Genomic DNA, 25,581 nt, shown 5'->3' with positions numbered 1-25,581 from the left:
TATGCTTGGTTTTGGAGCGAACGCAGTAATGAGAACACCAGAACAGTTTTAGTAAAACGAATAAAACGCCTCAGAACGACGGCAACCACATATTGAGAAATATAATATTTTGCCTCCAGCGCCCTTGAATAAAATTAGCTCGTTCAAGTACTTTGGTCGCGCCACTGTATGCACCACTACACATTTCGTGTACACTCTTAGTGCCGCGTTCTAGAGCTACGATTGGTCTAGCCAACATAGGAACTAGTTTTCTTCTTTTTTCGTTCTATGTTTAAGCCTCCCGGCATATGGAAGGAGGTTTAAAGAAAGGAAGAGGGAAGAAAGATGGAAAGTAAGTGAAAGAGAGTGGTACAAAAATCACAGATAGTGAAGAAAAGGATAAGGGGGGCCGAGTCTATAGGAAGGCATGTAATCCAGTTTTGTGCAGTAGATGTCCCCCTGAACCCATAACAAGGGACGGATCAGAAATAGTTTCGGCAATGAGAGCGACCGGGCCGAGTATAAAAGGGCGATGAGTTCGCCCATGTTGCCCACACTAGAGAGGCCGGTTATCTCATTATTATCGGAGCAAGTAAGGCGCTATTAAAGCTCTGCTGTCACGCAAGTGCTCATGAAGTCTGCAGATTCAGTAGTGAAGCGAGGAACAAGAGCTAAACATGCATGAAACTGCATCAGTGTCCGCTTCGTTTATCGCAACAGCGTGTTCACCTGGAGAGGCCGCAGCGGTGCAGGCCGCGAAGTAGCGCGTCCACGGGTGAACCCGATGATTTCCCTGGCGGGCCTGCCAAGTGGCCTCCAGCACGTTCGACATCAACGTCATTCTCCTTGTAGGCCCGCAAGTATTCCTACCACCCCTCTCCCTCTATGTTCTTTTACTCTGGCGAGACTGAGTGAGCGCTGCTTGTCTGTCCGCCTCCCCGAAGCAGGGCACTGGGAGCCGGGCGGCTGTTCCGTCGTGCACCGGTGTTGTGCCGTGAAGCAAATCGTAATTCGATTGTTCTGTCTGCGTCGCCACCGACCGCGAGAGGCGCCAGGCATGTTCGATCAAGCGAGGGACCTAGACGGGCCTATCTAGTCCTCTGCCGTTGGCTGTCGAAACAGAGCGAACGCTTACAGGAAATTTATTCGTGAAATTCCCCTTTACCATGTTGTATCTTCCGCTTTGTGTAAATACCGAGAACATTGAGTGAGTTTGCTCTCCTCGGAGATCACAAGCTACCCTGCTTGACGTTACTTGCGTTGAAAAGAGCATGCTCGACCCCATTCAGATGTGAACACTAGAAATGTCGTAAGAGAATGCTGCTGCATCAGAGAGCCGAGTTGAAAGCCTGACTGGCTGGTAATTTATAGATTATTCTAGGTTAAGTAAAGATTTATTATACTAGGTCACAATAAATTTAGGTTACATTGAATTCGTACTGTAGTAAGCGGTGTGTATGCCTAAAGGCTTGTTGCGTTTCCCCACTTGGATTGTGTCTGAGAAAAATGAGCAAGAATGAACGGAATTAACATGTAGTGTAATTCAAATAAGGAGTTTGACTTGTTTTGTGCGCTCCCCAACTTCTTCAATTGGTTTTCTGGTAGTTATTTGAAAAAAAAAAGGAATGTCACTTTACCATATCTTGATCCCCGTACCGGGGCGCATTCAGCTTATAAAGTTATTTCTCTTTCTCTTATGATGGCACCATTGCAAAGCAATGCCAGAGCCGCAAGGAAACATACACTGGAGTGCACAGGATGCCACGCGGATGAGCCTGCTTGTATGGTGACACTACGCTCAGCAATGTATGTGTCTCTAGCGCCAGAGTTTCGACTTAATGGCGCGCAGGTCGACTACCTAAACCAATTTTTCGAGGAAACAAGTGTTTCCAGGTGGGGCTCCCGAAGTTAAGGGCCTCGGAGTACAATTTCGGGTGTCTTTTTTTGCAACAGATGACTTCCAGCGATGCATCTAAAAATGGCGTGTGATTTCTTGTTGCTGAAACAAGTGAAGTTTACAGGAAAGGCGATATTTATAAATCAACAACGCAGTGATACCGCAGATCCTGGGCGTAATATTTTGATCGTTCTTTTTCCTCATAAACACATAGCAAAAACGATAGGGCGCTACGAGAGCGGACACAACTCAGCCGGGTGCACTCCTATCTCCATGCACTGTTTTACGATGAATGCTAACAAGTAGCCCAGATTCCGGTTCTCCTCAAATTCCCTTTCCCGCTGGCCGGCTGATGAGCTAGCTGGCGTGGTCCGGGCTCGAGTTGATTTGTCAAGTTGCCGTGCGCCCTAATGATGTGGTTAGATTGAAGAGTTCTGAATTTGATGTCAGTGTAAGAAACCATTTGACTTATGCCAATTCCCACGCGTCACATACGGGGGCCAGACAACAAAATCCACACTAAAACAAACGAAGGCGTATACATAGCTTGCACGTGACGTAACCACAACCTTTTCAGGAGTACTGCTCTCAGCTTTACTAGCGGTGCTCGAGATAAAAGCGGCAGATAAGTTCACAGCCTTCCAGTGCTCTAAGATGCCCGCTGCAGTGACATCAGTGCAAGCTAAGCTATATATAGGTCAACGCCGCCTGTATAAACATTTCCTAACGCTTTGCGCGCTATTCAATGGGAAGGGTAGGGACGCTTAGTTCAGGCACGCATCCGCTATGTGGCGCGCGCCAGCGGACATCTCGCCTTACGTCACTGCTCGGGAGTCGCGAACGCCGCACCCGGGTGTCTGTCGACTTGCCTGTTGGGTTTCAAGAGCCGTTACGCTCGCATCTTAGCCGCTACGGGGCGGTAGTAATGGGTGCGCTGGGGATCTCGTTCAACGTGTCGCTGGCTTCATACTTGCTGCATTTTTCCAAAGATAACTGATGGAGGCGGAACTGAAATAGTGTGAGAACATATTAATTGTCGGCTAGATAAATAGTGAACAGAAAAACGATATTTTCGGATGGTGCAGCCATTATTTTACTCATGTTTTTTTCTCTCTGGAGGATTTAGGGAAGAAAAAATCGCGTGCGAATTTTTTATTCGGGCGCTCACTTCTACTATTACTTTTAAAAAATATCACATGCTTGTAAATTTCAGAAGATTATAGAAGAAAAAAGGATAAGCAGCTGAGGGTCTCCCCACGCTGTCCGGACGCTTCTACAGCACAGTCTTCAATTTTGAAAGTGCGTACCGATGCGGAGTGCGAACAGCGGGAATAAAACAAGACCGAAATGCGGAGGCGACAGAGGGGGTATTTCGGGGCCCGTGATTCAAGTAGATAAGCACGCAAAGCCGGCATCAGCCTGCGGTATCACAAGTGATTTTGCTCCGAGGCAAAGGCGGTTTTATCAGGGACAGTCCAAGACAGACAGGCATGGTGAAAAACAAGGCGTAGGAGCGCCGCCTGGGGAACCCTAAACAAACTTTAAACTATTTTGCATAGTTTCCGAGAAGCGGCGCTGGCCTGCCGACATGAAAGCATGCAGGAAGGCTACGGAGCGAGGAAGGGTAGGAGGAGCAGCAGGAGAGTGGCTGTTTGGCCATTTTTCGCTCACGCGTTAGGCAATGATTATACAGGCGGCGTTGTATAGGTCAAGGCGCACACACCCAGTCAGCGTCGAGAGCCCCTTTTCTTGACCTGGTGAAGTGTATCTTCAGTGTTGTCCCTACCAAGGACACGGCACTAGTCTCTTGTCCAGAGGAAGGGGGGCTGTCAATCTTGCGTGTCATTCGCGAGTAATTATCTGTGCTCTACCACGAGCACAACAGGGATCAGTCTTAAACGGAAAATGGCTTCCCAGCAGCTCCCATCCAAAGAAACATGCCCAGACGTGAGCCGCGGTGGTCTTCATAATGACAATGCGGCTAGCTACAATGATGAGTCCGGCTCCGTTGTAGCGGAAATGCTCCTCTTAAGAAACAACACGTTCCGGGTGAGGATCATTTTCTGCGTTGAAGTTGCCGCCGGTTTTAAATGCCCGGTGACACTAACGCGGGGAGGTTCAAGCGTCCGCGCCTCGAGGAACAGAACCGCTTAAACGATGGCGTTGCGTTGTCGGCAAGCCCCGGATCTTCAGTGTCCAATTACCCGCGGTGTTACTTGGATCAACAGCACTCTTTCACCCGCAATACATCGCTTCTGTAGAATGACCTCGCATTGACTCGTTAACAATAGGTGCTTCCAAGAGTACCAAGTCCAGCCCTCCAATCACCAGTGGGGTAGTGACGCAGAGGTTACAATACCTGCTTTTAAGAAAATTGAGCCCAGGCTTTATCCCCAGTACTGACAACTGACCAGTTTATTGTTAGAATTATCCCAGAATATATACGCACAAGGTAAGAGATGAGCTGGGTACACAATGACGTGTAATCGCAAACAAAGAGTAAGTAAAACTGATCCTAAATCACAGCTCAGAGATTTGAATATGGTATGTTTACCGTGAAACACAACCACACCGTCCACAGTTGCACCGAAGTGTGGAACACCATAGCCAGTTCCTTTTTCTAGTTTTTTGGGCTTGTACCTGGGTTTGAATGCGACAAACACAACTACAACTAAGAAACACAAGGTTTAAACACATTAAAACGCTGGCCTGGACACATTTGCTGGGTGAAGTAAATGCGTGGTTAAAACATCAAACTGTGTTCATTGGAATACGAAAACCAGCGTCTCTTTCTTGATAGAAAGAAGAGAAATCTTAGAAGCTTAACCTTATTTTGGCCGAAGTAAAGTGCCAGCTTTAATTTTAAATACTTTAAATGGGAAGAAAATCCGATGTGTAATGTTTTCACTGGCAAAAGGGAGAAAACTGGTGCGAGGAGAAGATAGAAGCCAAAGCTCACGTAGCACGATAGCGGTTGCAGCATGCCAGCAAAGCGTAAGCTTGGATATTTTAGTCTTTTTAGTCTTTTAAGAATAAAATATGAGACACCTCTCACTGAAGCGCTTGGAATACTTCAACACAGGTCGTGTGTTGTAGTGTGGTGTGTTTCCGGCACAAGTGCGAATCGATACAATGAATTAACTCAATGAGCTAAGCAGTTGGAACTGTTTATCCTTCTTACCACTTTTCAAATTGTCAGGGAATGTTCAAAAAATTGTCTATATTTCATTTGATTTTACTTTAAAACCAGCCGCGTCTCTTTAGTGATCTTTTTTCTCAAAAATACACAAGTATCGGCTAGACGCTGAAAGATTGTCAAGGCACTAAAGAGCAAGTTTCAGGAGCAGCCACCATGATTCCTTTCAACAAAAAAAGAACCACTACCAACTCTTTTAATGTTTCCTCAGTAGAGGGTTGTCAGCAGAGCCAACGGAAACAGCAAATACCTAAAAAATGACAAAGCATCTGTTCTCCCCACTTCGCGCCAAGAAAAAGAAAGTTACTTTCGTAGAGCGATGTTCCGATAAAAATCTATATCAGGGCAGGGGAGCTTCAAAGTGGTGCCTAATGATGCATCATAAGGATTCGCAGATTTCTGGATGACTGCAGAAATGCGGTGCATGTCAAACCTTATTTTCAAGACACTTGGCACAGTGCTGTCCATTGCAGGATTACCGAAAAAAATATGTCATACCGTTTTCAATGGCGAGATTGATTATTTGGCATCCGGCTTCGGAGTTCGCGTTTTAAAAAGTGCGCCGTCCAAACGTGGGCCCCATGATATGTGCGCGTTTTTTTGCGCTGCTTTGCAATTTTTATCCCTTTCGTGTTACCCGTTTCGTAATTACCCGTTCCGTAATTACCCCTTTCGTACCGCACGTGCGCTGGAACTATCGGCATACCTCGATGCATGAGCTGGTCGTAGTCCTAATATCTGCGAGGAAAGGAAGCAGATAAAAAAAGTGCGTTGCGCTGAAGCAAAAGCGCTAAAGTTCCAAATGCTGAAAAATAAGCAAACAATTTGTAGCTGAAAGCTCTGGCTTATAGTGAGTTTAATCCAGGAAATAAAAATTCTGGACTGTTTCCGAGCAGCGAGCTGCATAATTAATCTATGCTGCAGCAAAACAGAGCGTGTGCAGTTGCCATGGTAATAGGATGCACGCTTTGTTCGTTAAGTGCGACTGCTGTCTTTGATGTTCCTTTACATGCTGGCGAAAAATATACACCAGCGGAGGAATTGTATAAAGAAAATCGGGGGAGCTTACACTTACGCGCAAGACTTAAATGTCTAAGCTATTGAAGGTGAGCATTGCCGGACGCATAGGTAAGTTTGAGCATCATTGTTTATTTGCATAGTTGTCGTGGTAGTAATCGTTATCATATGCATCAAATAGGTCGTCAACATCTTCGCGGCGACTGGTGGATGCAAAGTCATCCTCAACATTGCGCACTTCCTCCAGCTCTTCGTCGTGGACTCCATGCAGCGCTGGTGGGACCTGCAAGTCGTCTCGGGAAGGAGTGGAACACTTGTAGCCATGCCTCCAATTATCCATAATGGCTACTCGAAAATGCGGCGGCAGCGATGTCCTCTCCCAAGCAGGCTGTCTTTTCATCTTTAGGATTACAGCTTTAGCATTAGCGGCGGAGTTTTTTTTTGTTTTACTAAAACCACTGCGCGAGCCGGGCACTCGGCGGTGTCGCCGCGAGGCACGTGCTCACGAGCGCTATCTATTTTATCGCTTATCTTGTTTTTCCAAGTTTTTTTTTTTATTTTGCTAGATCCACTGCGCGTGTCGGGGACGCCCGGCTTTCGCCGCGAAGCACACGTTCGCGAGCGCTTGGCATTTTCTTGGTATCTTTTTCCTGCAACAGCGAACTTACGACCAATAACAAAAGCTCCGCTGTTAAAATTTGCGTTACGCACAAATAAGTTTCACCAAGCGAATGAAGGCACGGTGCTTATAAATATATAAAAATGCATGACATACATGTTTTTGAAGAACAAATACACTCAGAGCCCTACTAACTAACTTCCAGTATTTTCGTCGCATTTCAATTATTTACCGGAGTCTCAGATAAAGTTGTTTAAAAAAAACATGGCGTCCGATACGCGAAGAAGCTATTTTGCTGCATTGATCTCGAGTGCAAGCATAGATCACGGGGGTTTTCGGGTCTTATCTCAATTCACTTTCATTATTTTTTTGTGCCAGTAAGAACCTACAATTTTTCGCACAAGACAATATTCAAATGTATCCCTCTCTCTCTTATCAATATTTTACTCATTGTAGGGATATCTCCTTCGCAGCACGCTGAGCGCAGTGTAGCAGATAATATAATCCTGTGCTGCCTGGGAAGCAGGTATCTTTTCAAAGCCTCTGTTTGGAGCCTCCCCGCCAAAATTGAGGAGGATACATGAACAAGAGGTTTATATAACCAGAACCGTTCGAAACTGCTGGAACCGTCTGCACTAGTAATACATGTCCCCATTATTTCGCGCAGCGAAAACTGCAGGTACATTTGAGGCAAAATATTAACATTGAACCGGCAGTCCCGGAATTCATTTAGTTAGGAATGCTCTTATGGTTGGTTTTTAGATAGTAAGCGAAAAAATAGCGGCGTAAGAAAGAAGTCGGCGTGTTCAAAGTGGCGTCGAAAGGCAGAACATGTGGGATGAAAGCAAGCACAAAAAGCACAGAACTCCCACCCGCTCGGTTCCAGGCAAAACAAGAACCAAGTGATAAAGAAAAGGATGTGCGCTGTCTCAGGAGAAGGAGCGCGAGCACTGCGAAGGCGGGAAAATTGGATTGCATTGAACAAATCTGTATTCAATTCATCAAGTGGGGAGGTGAGTGTGAGGGGCGGTATTCAAGAGCGGAGAACGGCGCCACAGCCCCTCTGGCAAATCATTGCTCTGCACTTCCGACACCTTTCACATTGAGTTGAACCGCTTTAATTTTTTGTGTTTCTCAGTACGTAGACATACGTTCGGCAAGATTGGTAAATTTATGATATGGCGCCACAATTTGTGTCATGAAGCTTTGGCTGTGAGAGACAAGGTGTTGCAATATAAATGATCGTCTTAGAAAACGTAAACCGCTCACCCGTTTTAAAACAAACCCTACACGAAGATCACAATTTGTGGTATATTTATTTTTTAACACACAGATTATCGACGGCAGTTTCCAGCTTATTTTGAGAATGAAAACAGACAATTTTTTTACTATTAGAGAGCTGGTGATAACTTTGAGCAGGATTACCGCGTCGAAACTGCTGCTCCTCGCGGGGCATCGAGAAAAACTTGATGCCGGTTCGCGTGTTTCCAAACGCTTCCCTGCCGAGCACCCCCACGTGACGCGTCATGTCAGTTCGCGAGCTATTTGGCCCGCTGTTCGGCCTCTGAGGCTTCGAGGTAAAGTTCTGAGCACTGGAGCTGACTGTCTGGGCTCAGCCCAAGCAGGTATGAACATCTTTTTATTGTAAAAACTGTTTCGAAGATCCATTCTCCGTGCTCAATTAGCTTATATTGGTGATTTTGTATCCGTTAGAATGGCTTAAATTCGGGGCGCAGCATATGGGAACGTTTAATTAACGTTCTGCATTGCGTGAGGTGGCATCACATATGTTACGTGGGGGCGCTGGGCAATGAAGCGATTGGAAAATTTCTGTCGGTTCATGGGGCATCACGTTTTTGTCATGAATACCCCAGGTGGCGCTCCAGGGAGTTAGAGTTTCTGCATTTAATTCCCCCAGGAGCTTGCTTTTCGGTCTGGTCTTAAGCCTGCGCGTGTCCGTCACAAAAAAAAACAAAAACAAACAAGAATGAACAAACCCCGTCCCCCTGAAACCAGGTGTGTACGCGAAGCTGAACCACAGTGAAAACCAAAATGACCGAAATCAAAACGCAATGACCGCGAATCAAAAAAGAAAACATTTATGGGGGGAAAAAACGCGATTACCGAAATGAAAACGCAAAACCATCTATCGACCAAAACTAAACCCTTTCATTTTGCCGAGCTATGCCCGAAGGCAAATGTTTGGCATACGTTATTGCAGATCATTCTTTTGCGATTATCGGGAACGTTTATGTCCTTCAATGGCTGCCCGTTTTCCGCGGAGTGAACCAGGCGCGGCCCACCCATGCCGCGCAACAAAGGGAACTGCCCGGCGAGATAGGGCGACCGCATTTGCGATGTAGCATTATGCGAGTTGATTGGCTGCGATTCTGGGCGGATATAACGTGGCACCTGTGCGCTCGTGCCCGCGCCAGCTGCGAACGGCAAGCGAGAGCTCCGTTTGAAGAACACCTAACTCTAGATGCACGCTCCAACAGAAGCACAGTCATACTTCATGCCTAGCCAACCCCCCGAGTGGATACGTGCCCAATAATCCAAGGACATGATCATCATCATCATCATCGTCGTCGTCGTTGTCGTCGTCATCGTCGTCGTCATCGTCATTAGAGCGCGCGAATACCGCATTACCAGCACTACCAGCGGCACAAGTCTGCCAATACAAGTTTCTCTTTAAAAGAAGGAGATACCGTAGGCTGCCCTACCACCTTTGAGTATTTCAACGTGTTACGGAGGTTGCCAAATGTCAAAAATATTTCCTACTGTTACGTATGGTATGCGTGACTCCCGCTTGCCATTTCAAAAGAAGTATGGGTTCAAGGGAATGATTTGTCCTGCTACTGGGAGCTCTTGCGGGTAGTTCGTAAACAGTCTAGGGACTGCGCGTACCTAGAGTGCTGCTTTTTGTCCCATTGTATACACAGTGTGTTGTGTATTGCTTCTTGTGCAGTGAAGTTAGTTTTACGAGGTTAGCAGGCATTCACCCTTAATGCAAAGTTTTCTTCGTTGAACGCTTGTGATAACTTTGAAAACCACCCAGCGTTCTTGCCTAGCGCGATCCCCTTAGAATAAAAAATTGCACGTTACTTCCTGACAACAGTGTCTGCTTCAAGCTATGCTACCCACGGGAAAATGTCCTCTGCAATTTGCGACATCGAATGAGGGACAAAGCCTACTACTGAAGCCCACGGAAACTGCGTTTTGGTCTATTCTGCATCCTTCAGTAATGCCTTCCGGAGATCTAGGCAGTACATGTAGAGCGCAAGCTAGCTCAATAGTATAGAATTTAGGTGATTGGGTGGGAACGCAGCGTCTCTGAGAAGAACCGTTTTGAGATAAAGTGCGCCACCCCATGCACTCAGACCATCCATTTCATCGCATTGCTTTTATAAAGGACATGCATAGGTGACCAGCTATACTAACTGACCTTATGGCGCAGGGACGGGACAACAGACAGGCATCTTACTGATAGCCTAAACATAAAAAGATGAGAGGCCAACAGGACACTAGCTTTGGGTTCTCTTGTAGTTATGTGTTTCAGTCAACTTTGAAAATGGCTCGGAGACGTCGTAACTCCTGTGACGCTTATTATATTCATGACACAGCGTAGGTCTAGGTAGCTTTCATTGTTTGGTTGCGCGGGGTACATTTAACCGACGTGGATGTAGAACCTTGTAAATTTATCTGCTAAGCACGCCACGCAATTTTTTTAGACCACAGTGACACCGGTGGCGTGCGCCTGGAAGGCTAGTCTGTTAAAAATCTAATAAAGTGCTTCCGGGTATATAGTGGTGTTCTTGGCACGTTTTTTTTGTTGCCAAGGGAAGCTGAAGAAGGCGGAAAAGGGCTTGATTTTACGGTATACCACAATAAACCGTGATCTTGCGATTAGTTCTTGCCAGACCCAATGATAACGGGAAAATACAAACGATTATAGAATGTTGACACCTTTGAACTGACGCACTTGGCAGTGTAAAGTTTCGCACAGTCGACTGCATTACGCTACCGGGGATCCACCAGGGCAGCATATTTCTTGATGCAGGATAAACAGAATAACGCAGCGAAAAAATTGTCAAGAAAGACATCACTAGTTGCGTTTAGTAGCAGCCCTGAACTCCTGCAATGCTCTGTAATTATTAAGGTTATCGACAAGTTCGTCATTGAGGCTTGCTGCATTTACTAAGGGCGTTAAAACTACAGTTTCGTAGACCACCAACTCATGCGCTATTTTAATGCAGCCGCTATTTTTTACGTTTGGTGCATTTTGTGAATAACTTCCCCGGCTTTGCACGTTGTCAGATTTACATTTGCACATCCGACGAAAGTTTAGGAAACAAAGTTGCCCAAGGCCAAATTAGTAACCTGGCCATTGAATCGCAATGTAACGTCCTAGGTGGAGCAGTTTGTCTGTAGGGCATTTTAAATAAATGCACCGAGAGAAATGTCTGACTCCCGTTACGAACCCGGCTACATCGTTTAGGTCACATAAGACTTTTCTTGCTTTATACTTTCTCTGCAACGGTTCGGGGTGGAGGCCGGAGTGTGGAGCGTGACACCGCGTTTTTTCCCACCTTCCTGCCCTTTTCTCTGCCTCGTAGGACGAAAAGAATCAAATAGTAACCACAAACGTTTGGTTAAATCTGGTAAGTGGCTGCCACCCTCGATCCGTGTACGTGCTGGTGTGCGCGATGTGGACGGAGTCTTGTGACGTTGTGTCTTGCGCTGACCCTCACACCCGTTTCCGTGTTTGCAGATGCTGCCACACACAGCCCACACGCACACACACACGCACACCATGCTTTACAGCTCAATGTCTGTCTACCTCGTATTAAGCCGGTTATTCGTGCTCTGACATTGCGGCGCGACGAGTTTCCGCACAGGCGCCGCTTTAGGGGGAAATTCGCGTTCGCTGGGAAATTCGCCCCGCATCCCAAGCTGAACTACCGGGATGCGGCAACAGAGAAGCAAGATGCAGCCACTCAGGCGACAAAGGCAAACGGGCATGCCTAAGCGCTTCTGACGCCGCCGTGTGTGCGCGAGCCCGTGTCTCGTCAGTCCGCCTTCACCGCCCATTGTCGGCTCATCTGACAGCCACGAGACAGATTTTTTATGGCGCATCGTTAAAAAAAAAAAAAAACGCTGTAAAGAATGCCTGTCTAAACGTAGGATAAGCACGCTATTGTTTCTGCACTGCGCTGGAAAGGCCATGTATCCGCGTAAATGGTCTTCTCCTGCCTATCTGCAGCTTTTCCGTTTGGGTTTTGGCGGCACGAAGAAAACTTTGTGGTGTGAACAGCGCCACTTAGGGGCCCTGAGCCGAAACTATTTTCTACATTGGCTCGATATTGCCCCTGTGGGATAGATACGGGTGTCTGCCGCATGCCTCGGGTATTCAGGCGTTCTGTCGCGGAGCGATCCTGGATAGAGCCCTCGCTTACGTGCTCGCATGGTGGTTTCTGTAATCGCCATAAATGGCTCTAATAACCGATTAAAAAGAACAAACTGCTCGCTTCAACTTAAAAACTAATCAAATCGCAGCTCACAGATTTTGTCAGAGCTCACAGCGAATTGCCCTGGAAGGCAAGCATATAATTATAAGAACTTCTAAAGGCCGCGTAGCCGAAATATTTTAAGGGAGCTCCAAAAGGTAGAAAAACAATTGAGTTTTTCTGGCTCAAGAGAATGAGTGGGTGACATCAAATTTTTTCTCGGATATTGAAATTGTTTTTAGCCATTATGCTTGAGGCTAACTGTCGCCTTATAATTACTTTATGGAGCAAGAAGCTTTCTGAGTGTAATGCTCCTTGCTTTCGTTTCTTTTTCTTCTCTTGTAGGACGAAAAGAATCAACTTATTATTACAAATATCTGGTTAACATTGGTAAGTTTCTTTTACCTGATATATTCAAATCTTTTTACTGAGCGAAGAAGACAGTTCATAACAAGTGCACTTTTGGTGCAGATGGGAGGACCAGTAAGCATTATTTAAATCTTTGGAGGATAAAGGAGGTTGGAGGAGCAATACTTTGTGGGCATTAAAAGCTTGCATCTAACTATTCGGAATTTTGTCTGCTATAGACAAGATACTGAACGCATTTTTTCGTATCAAACAACGTTGCAGCGAAACGTTGCAGCGAAAAAAGTCGAATTACAATTATCTACCGCATAATAACATTACAATCCGTTTGATGACCCAATTTTGCGATATTCACGCAACTTGGGCGTGAAATGTACGACGAATGCCTGCGCCTCGTATAAACAGGCTCTCTGCTTGAGTCCAAAGAGAGCCTTCCCGAAACGAGCAGTTTAACAAAGATCTAAATAGCAGCTTCTGAGAGGGTGATTTCTTTCAACTGAATTTATCCTCTAACCACAGGCGCTCGTATTTTTCGCTCACGTTAGAAACACCCGCAATGGTGGTGCCACAACGTGTTCCGTTCGGCAAAGCCGCGCAGGATGCAAACTGGCAGCGGAGCTTTGTCTTAGCTCTATTGTCAATAACCAAAAGGTGAAATCGGCTAAGCAACAAACAGAAACAGTTGAGCAAAGTGAGACGCCTAGCTGACTGTTCCCAAAAGGAAGAAAAAGAAAAACTCCGACTGGCAAGCCAGTTCGCATCCACTCGAATTTCCGCGATACGCAGTCAGGGAAGGCTGTGTACCGTGAAATTCGACACGGAACTGCACGCCTGCCTCATTCCGCCGCACCAAGCGTCATTTCTCGCAGCGATTCCCCTTCGACGCATGCTCACTTTTTCTGTGCCTCACCTTCCAATCCTACCCTTCTTCTCCTGTGCGCACGGCTCCCCCTTCTCTTAGCCACGCATGGCCGTCCGCGGTTCTCTGGGAAAGCTCTTCGCATTGTAGCGCCTCGCTCGCCCTCAGTGCCCGACCTTGCTTCGTCAATGTGCCTGGTTGAATGCGCATAGCCAACTGAAACACACACGTTGTACATTGTACACGCCGTTCGCCTGCTGTGTAGCACTGACGACAAATGACTACACTCAGGTTGAGCCGGCTGCATCCTTCGGCACGAACTCGCCCGCGCTGCCGAAGTTAAAGCTTGAACGCGCAGCATTTATAAAAAAAAAAAAACTAGTCTTAGGCTTATACATCTGTGGATGCAAGTATGCAAGATTTGCTAAATCTCTGTCCCACCGAGTCAAAAACGTTTCCAGAGCTCAAGTGAGAGAAAGAGAAAGTTTTTTGGCAGCTAAGGCAACATCCCTTCTTGCCTAAAACAGCGATTTTATAACGCCATTCCACAATGAAATGCCTTGGACTAGGACGAGTCAGCTAACTGTGCATCTATGGTACATTGTACTTTTACAGAGCAGCTCTTACTGCTGAGGGTAAAACTTGAAGCCTAGAATCAGCTTTGCGAATTGAAAGTGACCAGATTAAAAGTTTCTCAAATAAGTCCAAATATAAGAAATATTCTGTTTTTTGCTTACAGCTAACGTAATCGATGTGATGCACCCGACAAACACCGAAGACCATGATCGAGTTAGCTGTTAAGCATAACAATCTGTCATGTATTCGAAACTACAGGAAAAACGCCTTCTTCCAGGCACATCCGGGTATGGTTTGTGTGCACTGTCTTCCCGGCATGCTAGGATGCTTGGCTGAAAGCTTTAGCACTGAGGCGTAACCCACTTTCGAAGAAAACTACACTTGTGCGTGTTAGCGCAGCAGCACCCTCAACGTAGCATTCTTTGTTCTTTGCCACAAGGTACACTGGAAAACGATTTACACCCTTAAGGCTGTAAATCATTGTCTATAACTAACTCCATTACACCCTAGTAGAAAAAAAAAACAAAGAAAAACACCATTAAGATTGTTTTGTGGGTTTTAACATCCTTACACCCCAAATAAAAACAAGAAAACCCCTTTTTAGAGGGTGTTTTATCGCTAATTACAAGATTGCAAAGCGTGTGTTTCTTTGTTTTAAGATAGGTACAAGGGTGTAAGTTATAGACACAAAGGGTGTACATCAATTTACAGTGTACCTGATTAACCAGACGGAGCACCCGATGTAGGGCACGAATTTAAATTATAAAAGCTCCTGGTATACAGTTTGGCTAAACATTCGGAGCGGCGGTGCAGAATCACACCGCGCTGGGTTTGCCTAAGGTTTAAGAGCAGACCGTAAGTTTGCGGTTAACTCGGACTCTTGCAGCCGATTTTCGCCTATTTTTCTCTTGTCTTTATCGGTCTTTAAGCATACCTACGGAATTTTCAGGCAATAGTTTCCCTTTAATCTGCACCGTAGAGAAAGCTCCGTCGCTTCCTTGGCGTCGAATGCAGAATTTTAGAGAAGCGAACTTGAAAACTAACTTATCTATCGAAAAAGCTAGACAGAGCTAGCTTTTTTATGGAAGACTTAGATTGCGTCGTACCCTAGAAATGTAACGTGTTTTCCGCGCACATCGTTGCGCATCAAAAGGGACCCAGCGACTTAAACAGTGATTGCTACTAGCAAGATCAATATAGCCCAACCATATTTATCTCAAAGCAATTATGCAACCAAAACAACCTTGAAATCAGAAACAACCAAAAGCACAACATTGGTAGGACGCACAAAAAACAATGCGAGGAAAATTTTTTTCGGGTCTTTGTACTATATCTTCTAAAGTTGTTCGCGGCAGCCAGCGTCTCTTATTACGTCGGTGTTAGATGTACTTCAGCGACCTTCTCAAACACTGTTTTGTTAATGAAACCTTTATAAGTCCGTTACCGCCATTCTGTTTCCTTGTTGTGTTGACTAACTGTCTCAATCTGCTGCGTGCTGATGCACCCCAGGAAGTAGTGTCGCAAACACGTTATAGTGGTGAACTCCTGAGTAAATTGTGGATAGTGCTTGCTGTCCCGCGTTCAATGTTTCAGCCTTCGATACCGTCCTTAAATTCCGCACAAAAATTGCACACTCACAAGAAAGGCTCATCCTCTCAGAGGTACCAACTGCACTCGGTGCATCTTAAACGCGCCCTTTGATCAAGGATACCTTATGCCGATAAAAACGATGAAACTTCAACATTTCTGATTGAAAGAAAAAAATTACAAATTGGTCCTACATTATCGGCGTGCACCTATTCGTACGCTCAATGTTCTTGATCAAAGGGCTCACACTAAACAAAACCTAATCGTCTCAATAATTCTATTCTTCCCTCAACCCGCGAACTGACGTGTCGGCGAAGCTCGCTCGCGCTTCTGGAAGACATAAGAAACCACCGATTGAAACTTTGAAAAAATGGCGCCGCAGTTGAAATGGGGAACGTGTGGCTTTTTCTGGAGTGGACGTCGACATGCCCGCAGATGTACGAGTTCAAGCGCACCAATACACGTATACACACGCACACGCACAGCTACAAGAAAACTTGTGTTTTCTGTCTGTTCGTCGATTAGCGAGGTCTCGACCAGATTACACGCGACGGGACACACAAACACACACGGTGACAGCTGGCGGCTGACCGTCTGGTGTTACCCGTGTGAAAAGAAAGAAATATATCTGATGCTGGATGTGCTTTGCGAAGCCTGCTTTGTATGTTGTTGTACCGCCTGCATGTCCCGGACGTGTTTCGACTTTCGTTTCACGGTGGCAGGCCAGGCTCGCTGTTTCGGCGACTCATGTCAGCGCGGCGTCTTCCGAATGAATCGGTACAACCAGAACGCCAGCGAAAATTTGCGCCCTGCATTGATTCGTTTCGGCAGCTTTCTGTGTGCCTGGCGCTATATATAAACGAAAAGCAGGACTAGGGAGTGCACACAACTCACATTAAGCTTTTATGCCACGACTTTCATTTTAATTTGCGAAACGGGCATATTTTCCTGCAAAGTGTGCCACTACTTTGGTTTTGTTATTCGCTAACTACGAATAGTGTAGACGTAACCAATCACGTTAGACGAAAAAAACGAGAGTGTAGCAATGAATATCCGCCTGTTCTATAGCAAACTGGCTCATTGATGCGTAGAGAGTACGATGGCTGGAAAACTTACATGGACGTAACCTTTCTGGCCCTGACACGCGTGTGCGTAAGAAGGCAAGCGGAGTGAAAGGTTCTGGTGAATATTGCGACGCAGCGAACTGAGATGCTGGTGCAGCATCTTGAACTCGTTCTGGCACGCTGCTGCTGGGTATTACAGATTGCTATTATGGAGGGTATTTTGAGCAGACACTATTGGCCGCGTGCGAAGACGGCGTTTATTGTGAAGTTCTATCGAGTAATACTATACCGTAGAAAGTGAGTGTTGTAAAAAGTTACTACCTTTCCCGCTTGCATCAAACTATGGCGTAAATCCTGCGCAGAGACGCTGTGCGAAGTTGGCGTTGGATGAGGCCCAGTAAACAGATGTTCTTGCCCAGCTGTCTCTATACAAGTGAGCACAACTTAATATAAAAGTGATCTTAAGCGATGATATATGCAAAGAAAGCTGGGCAAGGCAGTGCACAAACTTAGGGCAGTCGCTTAATAAGCAACGTTGAGAAATGGCTCCTGTGCATGCGGGTTACCAGGCGACATTTTAGGGGTGCCCGGCCGCTTTTTGCTTGGAGGAAATCCCAAACCCTTAACCGAATCCGAATGTTGGAAATAAGACCTGGTTGACTGATTGGGAAATCGATGGATTGATCCTCTCAACAAAGGCATGCCTCAGTTCTGGGCCAACTCAAGTACCAATCATTCAAATCCATCCACAATTATATCAAATTTTAATGTTCTTGTTAATTTGGCGAAGGTCTGTGGATCTTCCTCGCTTAATATCGGTTGTTCTTAAGTAAGAAGCCAAAGAGGTCAATCACAGCCGCTGAGGCGAAACGCTCCTCGAGGCGCTCGCTCAGTCGCAGTCAGTGGACGTTCTCGTTACCGACGGCGATAATGCTTTCCTCAAACGCGCTCGCTATCAGACATCAAAAGCTGCTCTTCACGCAAGCCTACGTAAAAACAAAGCGACTCAAGACTTAGGCGTCGGTGTCCGGGTGCGCTAATAAGCCTTCCTCGTCCGAACTCGGCAAACATGTCCTCGCGAGGGAAGTGTTAGGGACGAAATATTTGCCTCCGTCCGCGGCTCCGGTTTAAGCGAGCTGAGTGCAAGGGGGCTGCTTGTGTATCGTCCTGTCAAAGCGCGTATCGTCCTGTCAAAGCGTTGGCCCAATCAACGCTATCCACGGTTTCGCTTCCACCGATAACAAAATATCAGAACACTTCCGACCCAATGACGTTGCAGGGCGAAATGGAAGAATAAAAGTGTGAAGCGAGACTCTCAGTTTGATCGTGAATCCTCTTGCTACCATCGCCGGATGAATGTGAAAAAATTGCGAGGAAGAAATATTTTTATTCAGCTGGTCGCATTTGGTTTCGACAGCCATGACAACTTTCTCCGCTACGTGGATCACTGACTGACAAAAATCTCATTAGAGCTCCAGAGAAGACATTTCTTCGTGCTAGCGTCTCATCAAATTGTGTTGAAGCATAGTAGGGGCATTGCTCATTTCATTAAAAGCCACCGTGAAGCGAGGGCTGGAACTCGTTGCTCGGCCTTGTCATCCATTTGAGTTCTAGTGATTTTTTTTTCTTCCAGAAAAACTTTAATGCAAAGTTTTCTATCCACGAATAGTAATTTTTGCCGTTTGCGAGCATGCAATTTACCGCGCGAGGAAATCTTTGCGATAGAGAAACGTTGACTGTCACGCAAAGAGGAAAGTAATCGGGGTGCAGCTTTAGATAGGGGTGAAAATTTCAACTTTATAAATTTCGCTTCGTCAACTGATCCTTGTGTACTAATTTCCGGGGCAGTACGTGACAATGAAAGTAGTCACGACTCGCTCATCACATGCAGGCTGGGCGAAGCTCCCATCTTGTGCTCATAACAACCAACAACCGGGGAATGCCCACTCACCTTGCCTTTCAAGGAACGCAAATGGAGGAAGGCCGAACTTCACGTCTCGAACCCATTGTTATCAGCATGCTCACTTCCCCTTGTGCTATGCCTGGCTGTTTCCATCTTGCGTGCGCTCCGGGCGTTCGAACGTCCTTACCGCTTTATACTGTCTGCGCACAAATACCGCACGGCTTTTCCCTCGGCTGTTGAAGCGACATTCGTAAATGTTGCAAACATTCTTGCTTGTACAAGCATTGTAAAGCTTAGGGAAAACGGGGTCTGAGGGGAAGAAGTGGTCTGGCAGAGCTTTCGGGCAAGTGACGGAATTGTAGTCTGTTTTTCCGGCAGCCCTGAGCTCTGCCGTACCATCTGCAATAGAAACAATCTCGCCACAGGTTGACTGAGGTGGCTAGGGTTAACAAAAAAAAACACGAAGATAAAATGCAAGTTTGGCATTTTTAAGGACTGTTGTGTCACATTAAGAATTACATCAATTTCAATGTAAAATTCAAAGAATTGTTGTAGATTACGGGAAATGAACGAAGGAGCGCCGGTTCACCAGCCATTTTCTCCTCCCCCTTTTATGACGCCACAGCGGCTTGTTTGGGCAACTGGCAGCCGCCGACCAAAGTCACAGTCAAGTATCAAGACTGCGCGATTGTAGTCTCTACTTCGAGTACAAAATTGAGCTGCCTAATTTTTTTTTGTATTTTCTCAGCTTTATATATAAACATAAACAAATGAACGCAGGAGAGATTATGTCAGAATTTTTAAAAAATTAACAGAAGTGTAAACCGGGTTTTACCAGAAGTAGTTTCTCATGGTACATAGCTGCTCCTCCTGTTGACCAACCAAATGGAGCTGTTTTCAAGAATATGGCTTACCGCAGCTGCGTTCCAGCCGACAGCGCATGAGCTGCGTATCAAGAGCGCGCGGGTTTCTTCGTTTGAGCTCACCGCGCCCAACCAACTTAGCAAAGGATATGAATACTTTCGCAGAGTTAGCCCACTGATAAGCATGTTTTTAGCATTTTCCCTATTACATCGCTTGTACCACTGCGTTGAGAGCAGTTCAAAAATATATTATGTTTGTTGTCTTTTTGCTACAAACAACATATATCAGTGCCCATATTTACTCCTATCAATTCTTAACTAGTTCTTTCAGATTTAGCTAGGACGTATTTCGTCTTCATTGTCTTTTGAAGCCGCAAGGGTTTATGTCTGCCGTGAGTACTGCATAAATTTATCTCTAGTTATAAAAAATAGTAAATGTTGAAAGAAGGCTGGTTTGTTCAAAGCCGGATTTTGTATCGTGGGGAAGACCAGTGCGCTAATAGTTCAGAGCTCACGCGTTATCCGATCAAACGAAGCTCTATACTCGTACGCAGTAGTCTCGAAAACAGCTCCGTTATGTTGGTTAACACAGAAGGAGTGGTTATAGGCTACGAACACCCTTTTGTTTCTTGTATAATCTTAGGTGAAATCGTTTCACACCAGAAGCTTGTAGAAACACACACACACACACACACACACACACACACACACACACACACACACACACACACACACACACACACGCACACACACGCACACGCACGCACACGCACGCACACGCACACACACACATGCACACACACGCACGCACACACACGCACGCACGCACGCACACGCACGCACACACACGCACACGCACACGCACACGCACACGCACACGCACATGCACACGCGCACACACACGCACACGCACACGCACACACACACACACACATGCACACACTCACCCTTGCACACACACGCGCATGCACACACACGCACACACACGCGCATACGCACACGCACACAAACCAGTTCAGTGTTCACTCAAGACTGACAAACTAGAGCAAATCGATTTTGATATCTAGGTTTAGTGTTTACGAACCCGCATTCCTACAAATGTGGAGCCCTTGATGCCCTCAGCGCCCTACGTTTAAGCGCGAGGCCTACTGGACCATCATCTGTTTTCATCATCTGTTTTACGGCCGAGTAAAAATCAGCAAATTATTTCGAAACGTTGTTTTTTTTTTTCAACCTAATATGGGACATGTCAACTACCCCACCCAAAAGCAGCAATTTACATTCTGTTGTTACATAAATTAAAGTGGAAGATTTGGTATACAAGTGCGCCCTTTTTGCTGTATGCGTGATATGGCAATGCTTGGGCTGTTCTCATTAGGACGATGTAATCCTAACGCTTGGCAGGAACGATGCCAAACGTTCAGGTCAATTTTACTTCGTGAAACGTACGTTTTCGAGAAAAACTTTAGTCTAGCATGCCTCATCACTTGTCCTATACGCTGTCAGGGCGGCGGCTTTGAAACAGAAATTAGAACACCTTTTCGCATGTTTAATATGAAGCCGAAATGACAGAGTTTGTCAGTGAGCAAATCAGGTGTAATTCGCATACCTGTAAATTGGAAACTAGTTAAATCTGTTTTGAGTAAAGCGCGTACAAACACAGGTGAGAAAAGGGTGACTTGTTAAGATTACCGCGTTATCATTTTTTGTTCGATATGTCCTGAGCTTTGAAGGCTGTCTTGTGCGCGAGGAAACGCTGTTGGGTCAGGGTTGTGGTGACGATCGGGGTTGCAAAACCCCAGACTCCTGTCCTCCCATGACCGCTCTTCTGATGGATATGCTCCGGTAAATAACGAGGGCAATTTTGTTTCAAGGTGCTCGCCATTGTGAAGACCTCCTCCCTCTCCTCCCACTCCCCTCCACTCTTGGGTGCGGGTGCGGGTTGGTGGCCTTGAAGGTATCCCCTGACCATAGCGGGAAGCCAGTAAAGTTGTGACACACCGAGGCTAAAAATTCTAGCGGAAGATTTTCCAGCTGGCTGGCTCAGGAGCCGTTGATACTAGATGTCAAGCGGTGTTTGTAAATCATTAATATTGATTAATGCTTCAAAGGGATAAAAGTGTGCGACCACATATATTTATTTGTTGACTACACCTAAAACTGTGCGATTGAACACGTCGCCTGTAAATTGGTCGAGATCTTGGCTGGTGAACGCTGCAAACAATAACAAAGAAATCCTGAGTAGGTTAAGCAAATGTAATTTGCATATGATTCATTTCCTTCGTATAAGGATGGCCCTGAAGGCGGCTAAAAGAAGAGTAATCGTAAGCAAGAAGCATAAAAAAATTGAAGAAAACACAAAATATCTCGCTGTGCCCGAAAGCTCTAACCCCAGTGCTCACCGAAGCTCATCTCATGAAAACGGTTGGAGATAGAAAACATTTTATTTTAATTTAAATTGCGGCATATACCCGTAGCTTAGTTCATGATGGTGTCAGGAAATCAACGGCTCTACGTACCTATTGTTTAATGTCATTCGCTCAATTCGGACCACATTTTCCCTCCTCCCGCTGTATGGCTTCACGCTCGTCGCTAACTGCGGTTCTCAACCTCGCCCAAAACCCGCAAAGGACTGGATTGATGTGAACCTTAGGTGGAACCCAAAAGACTACGGCGGAGTGCAAGACCTGCGAATTCCGCCCAACAAAATCTGGAAGCCGGACGTGCTCATGTACAACAGGTGAGTGGCCCAAACTGTCTACCCGGACAACTCGTTTAATCCGGCAACCGAAAGAAAAATCTTGCATTCGATAGTGCGTCGCGTCAGTTAGACAAGGGAGATGAGTATAGCGTCTTAATTAAATCCTGTGTAAGCCCGTGCAACGAACCGAATGAAGATATAGGAAGCTGCTGATCCTGGTACATCCTCCTTTACTGTAGTATTGACGGCATTAAGTAACCACGGCCAGACCCTGTATATAATGACATACTTTACAGCAGTCATTCCGGGTATCTGCAAAAGTACTCGCTCTAGGTTATATGGCCTAGCAGCACAATCGCGATTGGTATAAGAATTGCTTAACTTTAACATCAATTTGCATGTAATCGCTGGGTGATTTGTGCTGACTCCATTAGTCAGCTTTAGGGAACCTCAGACAGTACGCACTCGGGCAGAGATCTTGAATATATTTTTGAAGCACCAATCGCTTGATGGGTCCTTGCATTCATTTTGTCAGCGGAAGCATTCTGGGAGTGTTCATCGTTCTTTTACACGCGAAAACTTACGATGTATGCGCTGTGGAGCCTTAGGAATCAAAAGCTCCGCCTAGCCGCTGCCCACAGGTGAGAAATGAAGCAAAAACAAGCAGCAGTAAAAACAACGATGAAGGCTTAAGGGTATGAGAGAAAGGGCGATGGCGTAGCAGTGCAGGAATTCAGTTACCCCTTTCTTTGCCTCGCTGCTGCTGCTGCAGTGCGGACGAAAAATTTGACGGCACGTATCCGACCAACGTGGTTGTTCGGAGCAACGGCAGCTGCAACTACATCCCTCCGGGCATCTTCAAGAGCACGTGCAAGATCGACATCACGTGGTTCCCCTTCGACGATCAGAAGTGTGACCTGAAATTCGGCTCCTGGACCTATCACGGCTATCAGCTGGACCTGCGCGTCAACAGCGAAGAAGGCGGGGACCTGTCCACATACATTCCCAACGGGGAATGGGACCTGATAGGTGAGCTCTTCACTCTTATACGCGCCAAGAACCGACTTGGCTTTTTTGCAACATCAGCACCCAGGGGCTCTTCTGCGCCGGAGCCTTCACGCACAGAAAACGACAGGGATCTTTCTGGAACGAATATCAGATAATTTGTGCTTTTTTTTTTTGAGCTGGTGCTCTATATGACTACGCAGACTCTGATTTTGACAGTGGAGTAGAGCTGATCGTGCTTACCCGTCTCCTTGGACCTCTCCAGTGGGGACTCCTTTCGGAGAGAAAATAACCACGGTCCTTCTAGCGCTAATATGTGACAATAAACTCTATTTTGCCAGCTGGATTTACCAGCTATTTTAGGGAACTTCGATTTCTGCTTCGGAGTAGGACAAAGTGGCCGTGCAAGGTTATCATTCTTACCAGTCTGCGTAAACTCTGCGCCTTACAGAAGAGATTATAGCGGCGTCAGCTTCCTTTTTTGATACTAATTGTGTGCATACGACCTGGTTACCATTAATCACGATTGACTTGTTCACAAACAGGACAAGCCTACTCTTTTTATATGGCGTTGTAAATAGTCCTTTGTTCAATCCTCTGGTCTTGTTACACTGGGTGCAGCTGGGACTCTCCTGCTTACTGCTGGAAGCTTGGGGTTAGTCCGAGGTGAAACACCAGTAGCAAGTCTACTGCAGCTAGTTATTGGCGGGAAGTGGTCCCTAGCGTCGTGTCTCGGTTCTTTTATTTTTTCTGAGAACACTCCGAAGATCCTCCCGGTGTGACCTGAATGGTAGCGAACTCAGAAAAGATAGGGAAGTGCCACGGTGAATGTTTTTGATTTGCCATGTCCGTCAGACAACGGCTGTGTTCAGGCACATCGCGAACATGCCACCTGCTCACTCTTCGTTACTCGGGTTTCAACCATTAGCAGAAAGTTACGCAGAACACATGAAGTGAAAATATTTTCCCGTTGGTGAACGAGCTCTTTCTTATGGGGGACTCACCTGTTAACATTCCTACGTGACTTACTACTAAATGACCCACGGACTTAAAAACAATCGTGCACTAATAAGAAAAGCTTTACAAATACATATAATTTTTCACAACGGCCTGGTTTGCATATATTAGAGATATGCCACTTTTGTACAGAAACAAACAAGAAAAACCTTCCTTGCTAGACAGTTAGTGCCGTCTAGTAAAAACTGGATCAAGCAAAATGCATTTCTTGTTTCATACCTAATAGATTTCATACCCGAGTAAAAAGTAATACATTTTTATGAATTTGTGAAACCATTTGTATCGGTGCACAAAGCTTTTAAGGCCCGTGGGTCGTCAAGTAGTAAGCGCCATAGGAAGGTAATTATGTGATCCCCCTTCACACGAAACACGTAAAAACAGTGACACTGGGTAATGCACAAGGTACAGGGTTATACTACCACATCAATACTTAAATCATAAAATATACGCAGCTACAGTTTCTGCATCTAACTGGTGGCGAATTTTTCTGCAAAATATACACCCTCTTCAGATGAGTGGGCCGGTTATAGGCAGTCCTCCTTTCTTCACTTCTTACTCTTCGTGTGTGTTTATCTCTTCAGAGAAATGTTTCCACACCTTCGGTCCTCCGGCCTGAAAAAATGCGGCTTCGGCCTTTGCTTCGGCCCGTTGCCGCCCGAAAAGCCGGCTGGGCTAAAAAAACTCCTGATATCTAGAGGGCTTAAATTTGGGGCTCTGCGCTTGCTCTTATGTACTACCTCAAATGAACTGCCTCTCAAGCTTGGGCGTTATTGAACGGAAAACAAGCCACTTGTGGCCATCAGGGGAATCGCATTGCCATTTTACTAAACACAAATATTGAACTGGAATCTTTTGTAAGGAATACTAAAAAAAAGCGGCCCCCTTTTTTGTGTAAGCCTTGTATAACTCTTACTGCTAACTTCTATCCATGCTTGCAGAACCCAAATGTTTGCTCAAAGCTTGTGCATTATTAACAGTAGAGAACTCAAGGGAGAATATGTGGGGTCCCTGACTTATGGTACTTGGAACTAATCTCGGAATAAACGGGCAGACATCCCGTCTCTTAGAATTGTGATGCAGTATTCCTTGCAACATCTAGAAAACATTTTCTTTAGGCAACTTCAAGCTATGAAGTGACATAACCCAAGAAGGGGGCAAGGACGAGTGAGGGCAAGCAGCCACTGTATTTGTTAAGGTTAGGCTACGTACTACACGAACAGCACCAACGCTGCAAAACTAGAACAGAAAGATAACATCGCTACTAGGAACAGGGCACTAAAACCAGTCAGGGGCAGAATATTAACTGTTTGCAGCGAAGCTGTTATCCTCTCGTTGGACCGAAAATTTCGTGTCGTAAACAAAAAACCCTGGAAATACCGAGCAGTTCTCGCCCAAGACGAGGAGAGCGCATGCGTCAGACTAATA

General features: G+C 45.9%; 1 protein-coding gene across 3 annotated transcripts in view; it reads left to right on the top strand.

The window, feature by feature from the left end:
* The window catches only part of LOC144144572 (neuronal acetylcholine receptor subunit alpha-7-like), a 178,685-nt gene that overhangs the window by 116,557 nt on the left and 36,547 nt on the right, over nt 1–25,581 (top strand). For 2 of the 3 annotated variants that reach the window (XM_077676081.1, XM_077676083.1), the window contains 3 exons: nt 12,561–12,605; nt 22,064–22,173; nt 22,907–23,163. In XM_077676081.1, coding sequence (XP_077532207.1) covers nt 12,561–12,605; nt 22,064–22,173; nt 22,907–23,163 — 412 coding nt within the window. Of the gene's footprint in view, nt 1–11,324; nt 11,370–12,560; nt 12,606–22,063; nt 22,174–22,906; nt 23,164–25,581 lie in introns of all 3 variants that reach the window. The other variant, XM_077676080.1, reaches the window with a different exon arrangement.

This window comes from Haemaphysalis longicornis, unplaced genomic scaffold (assembly GCF_048455015.1).
Source record: "Haemaphysalis longicornis isolate Haplotype H1 unplaced genomic scaffold, Haemaphysalis longicornis Haplotype H1 scaffold_7, whole genome shotgun sequence".
Taxonomy (NCBI): domain Eukaryota; kingdom Metazoa; phylum Arthropoda; class Arachnida; order Ixodida; family Ixodidae; genus Haemaphysalis; species Haemaphysalis longicornis.
The sequence above is the reverse complement of the archived record's forward strand: the minus strand, read 5'-3'. Positions and strand labels throughout refer to the sequence as shown.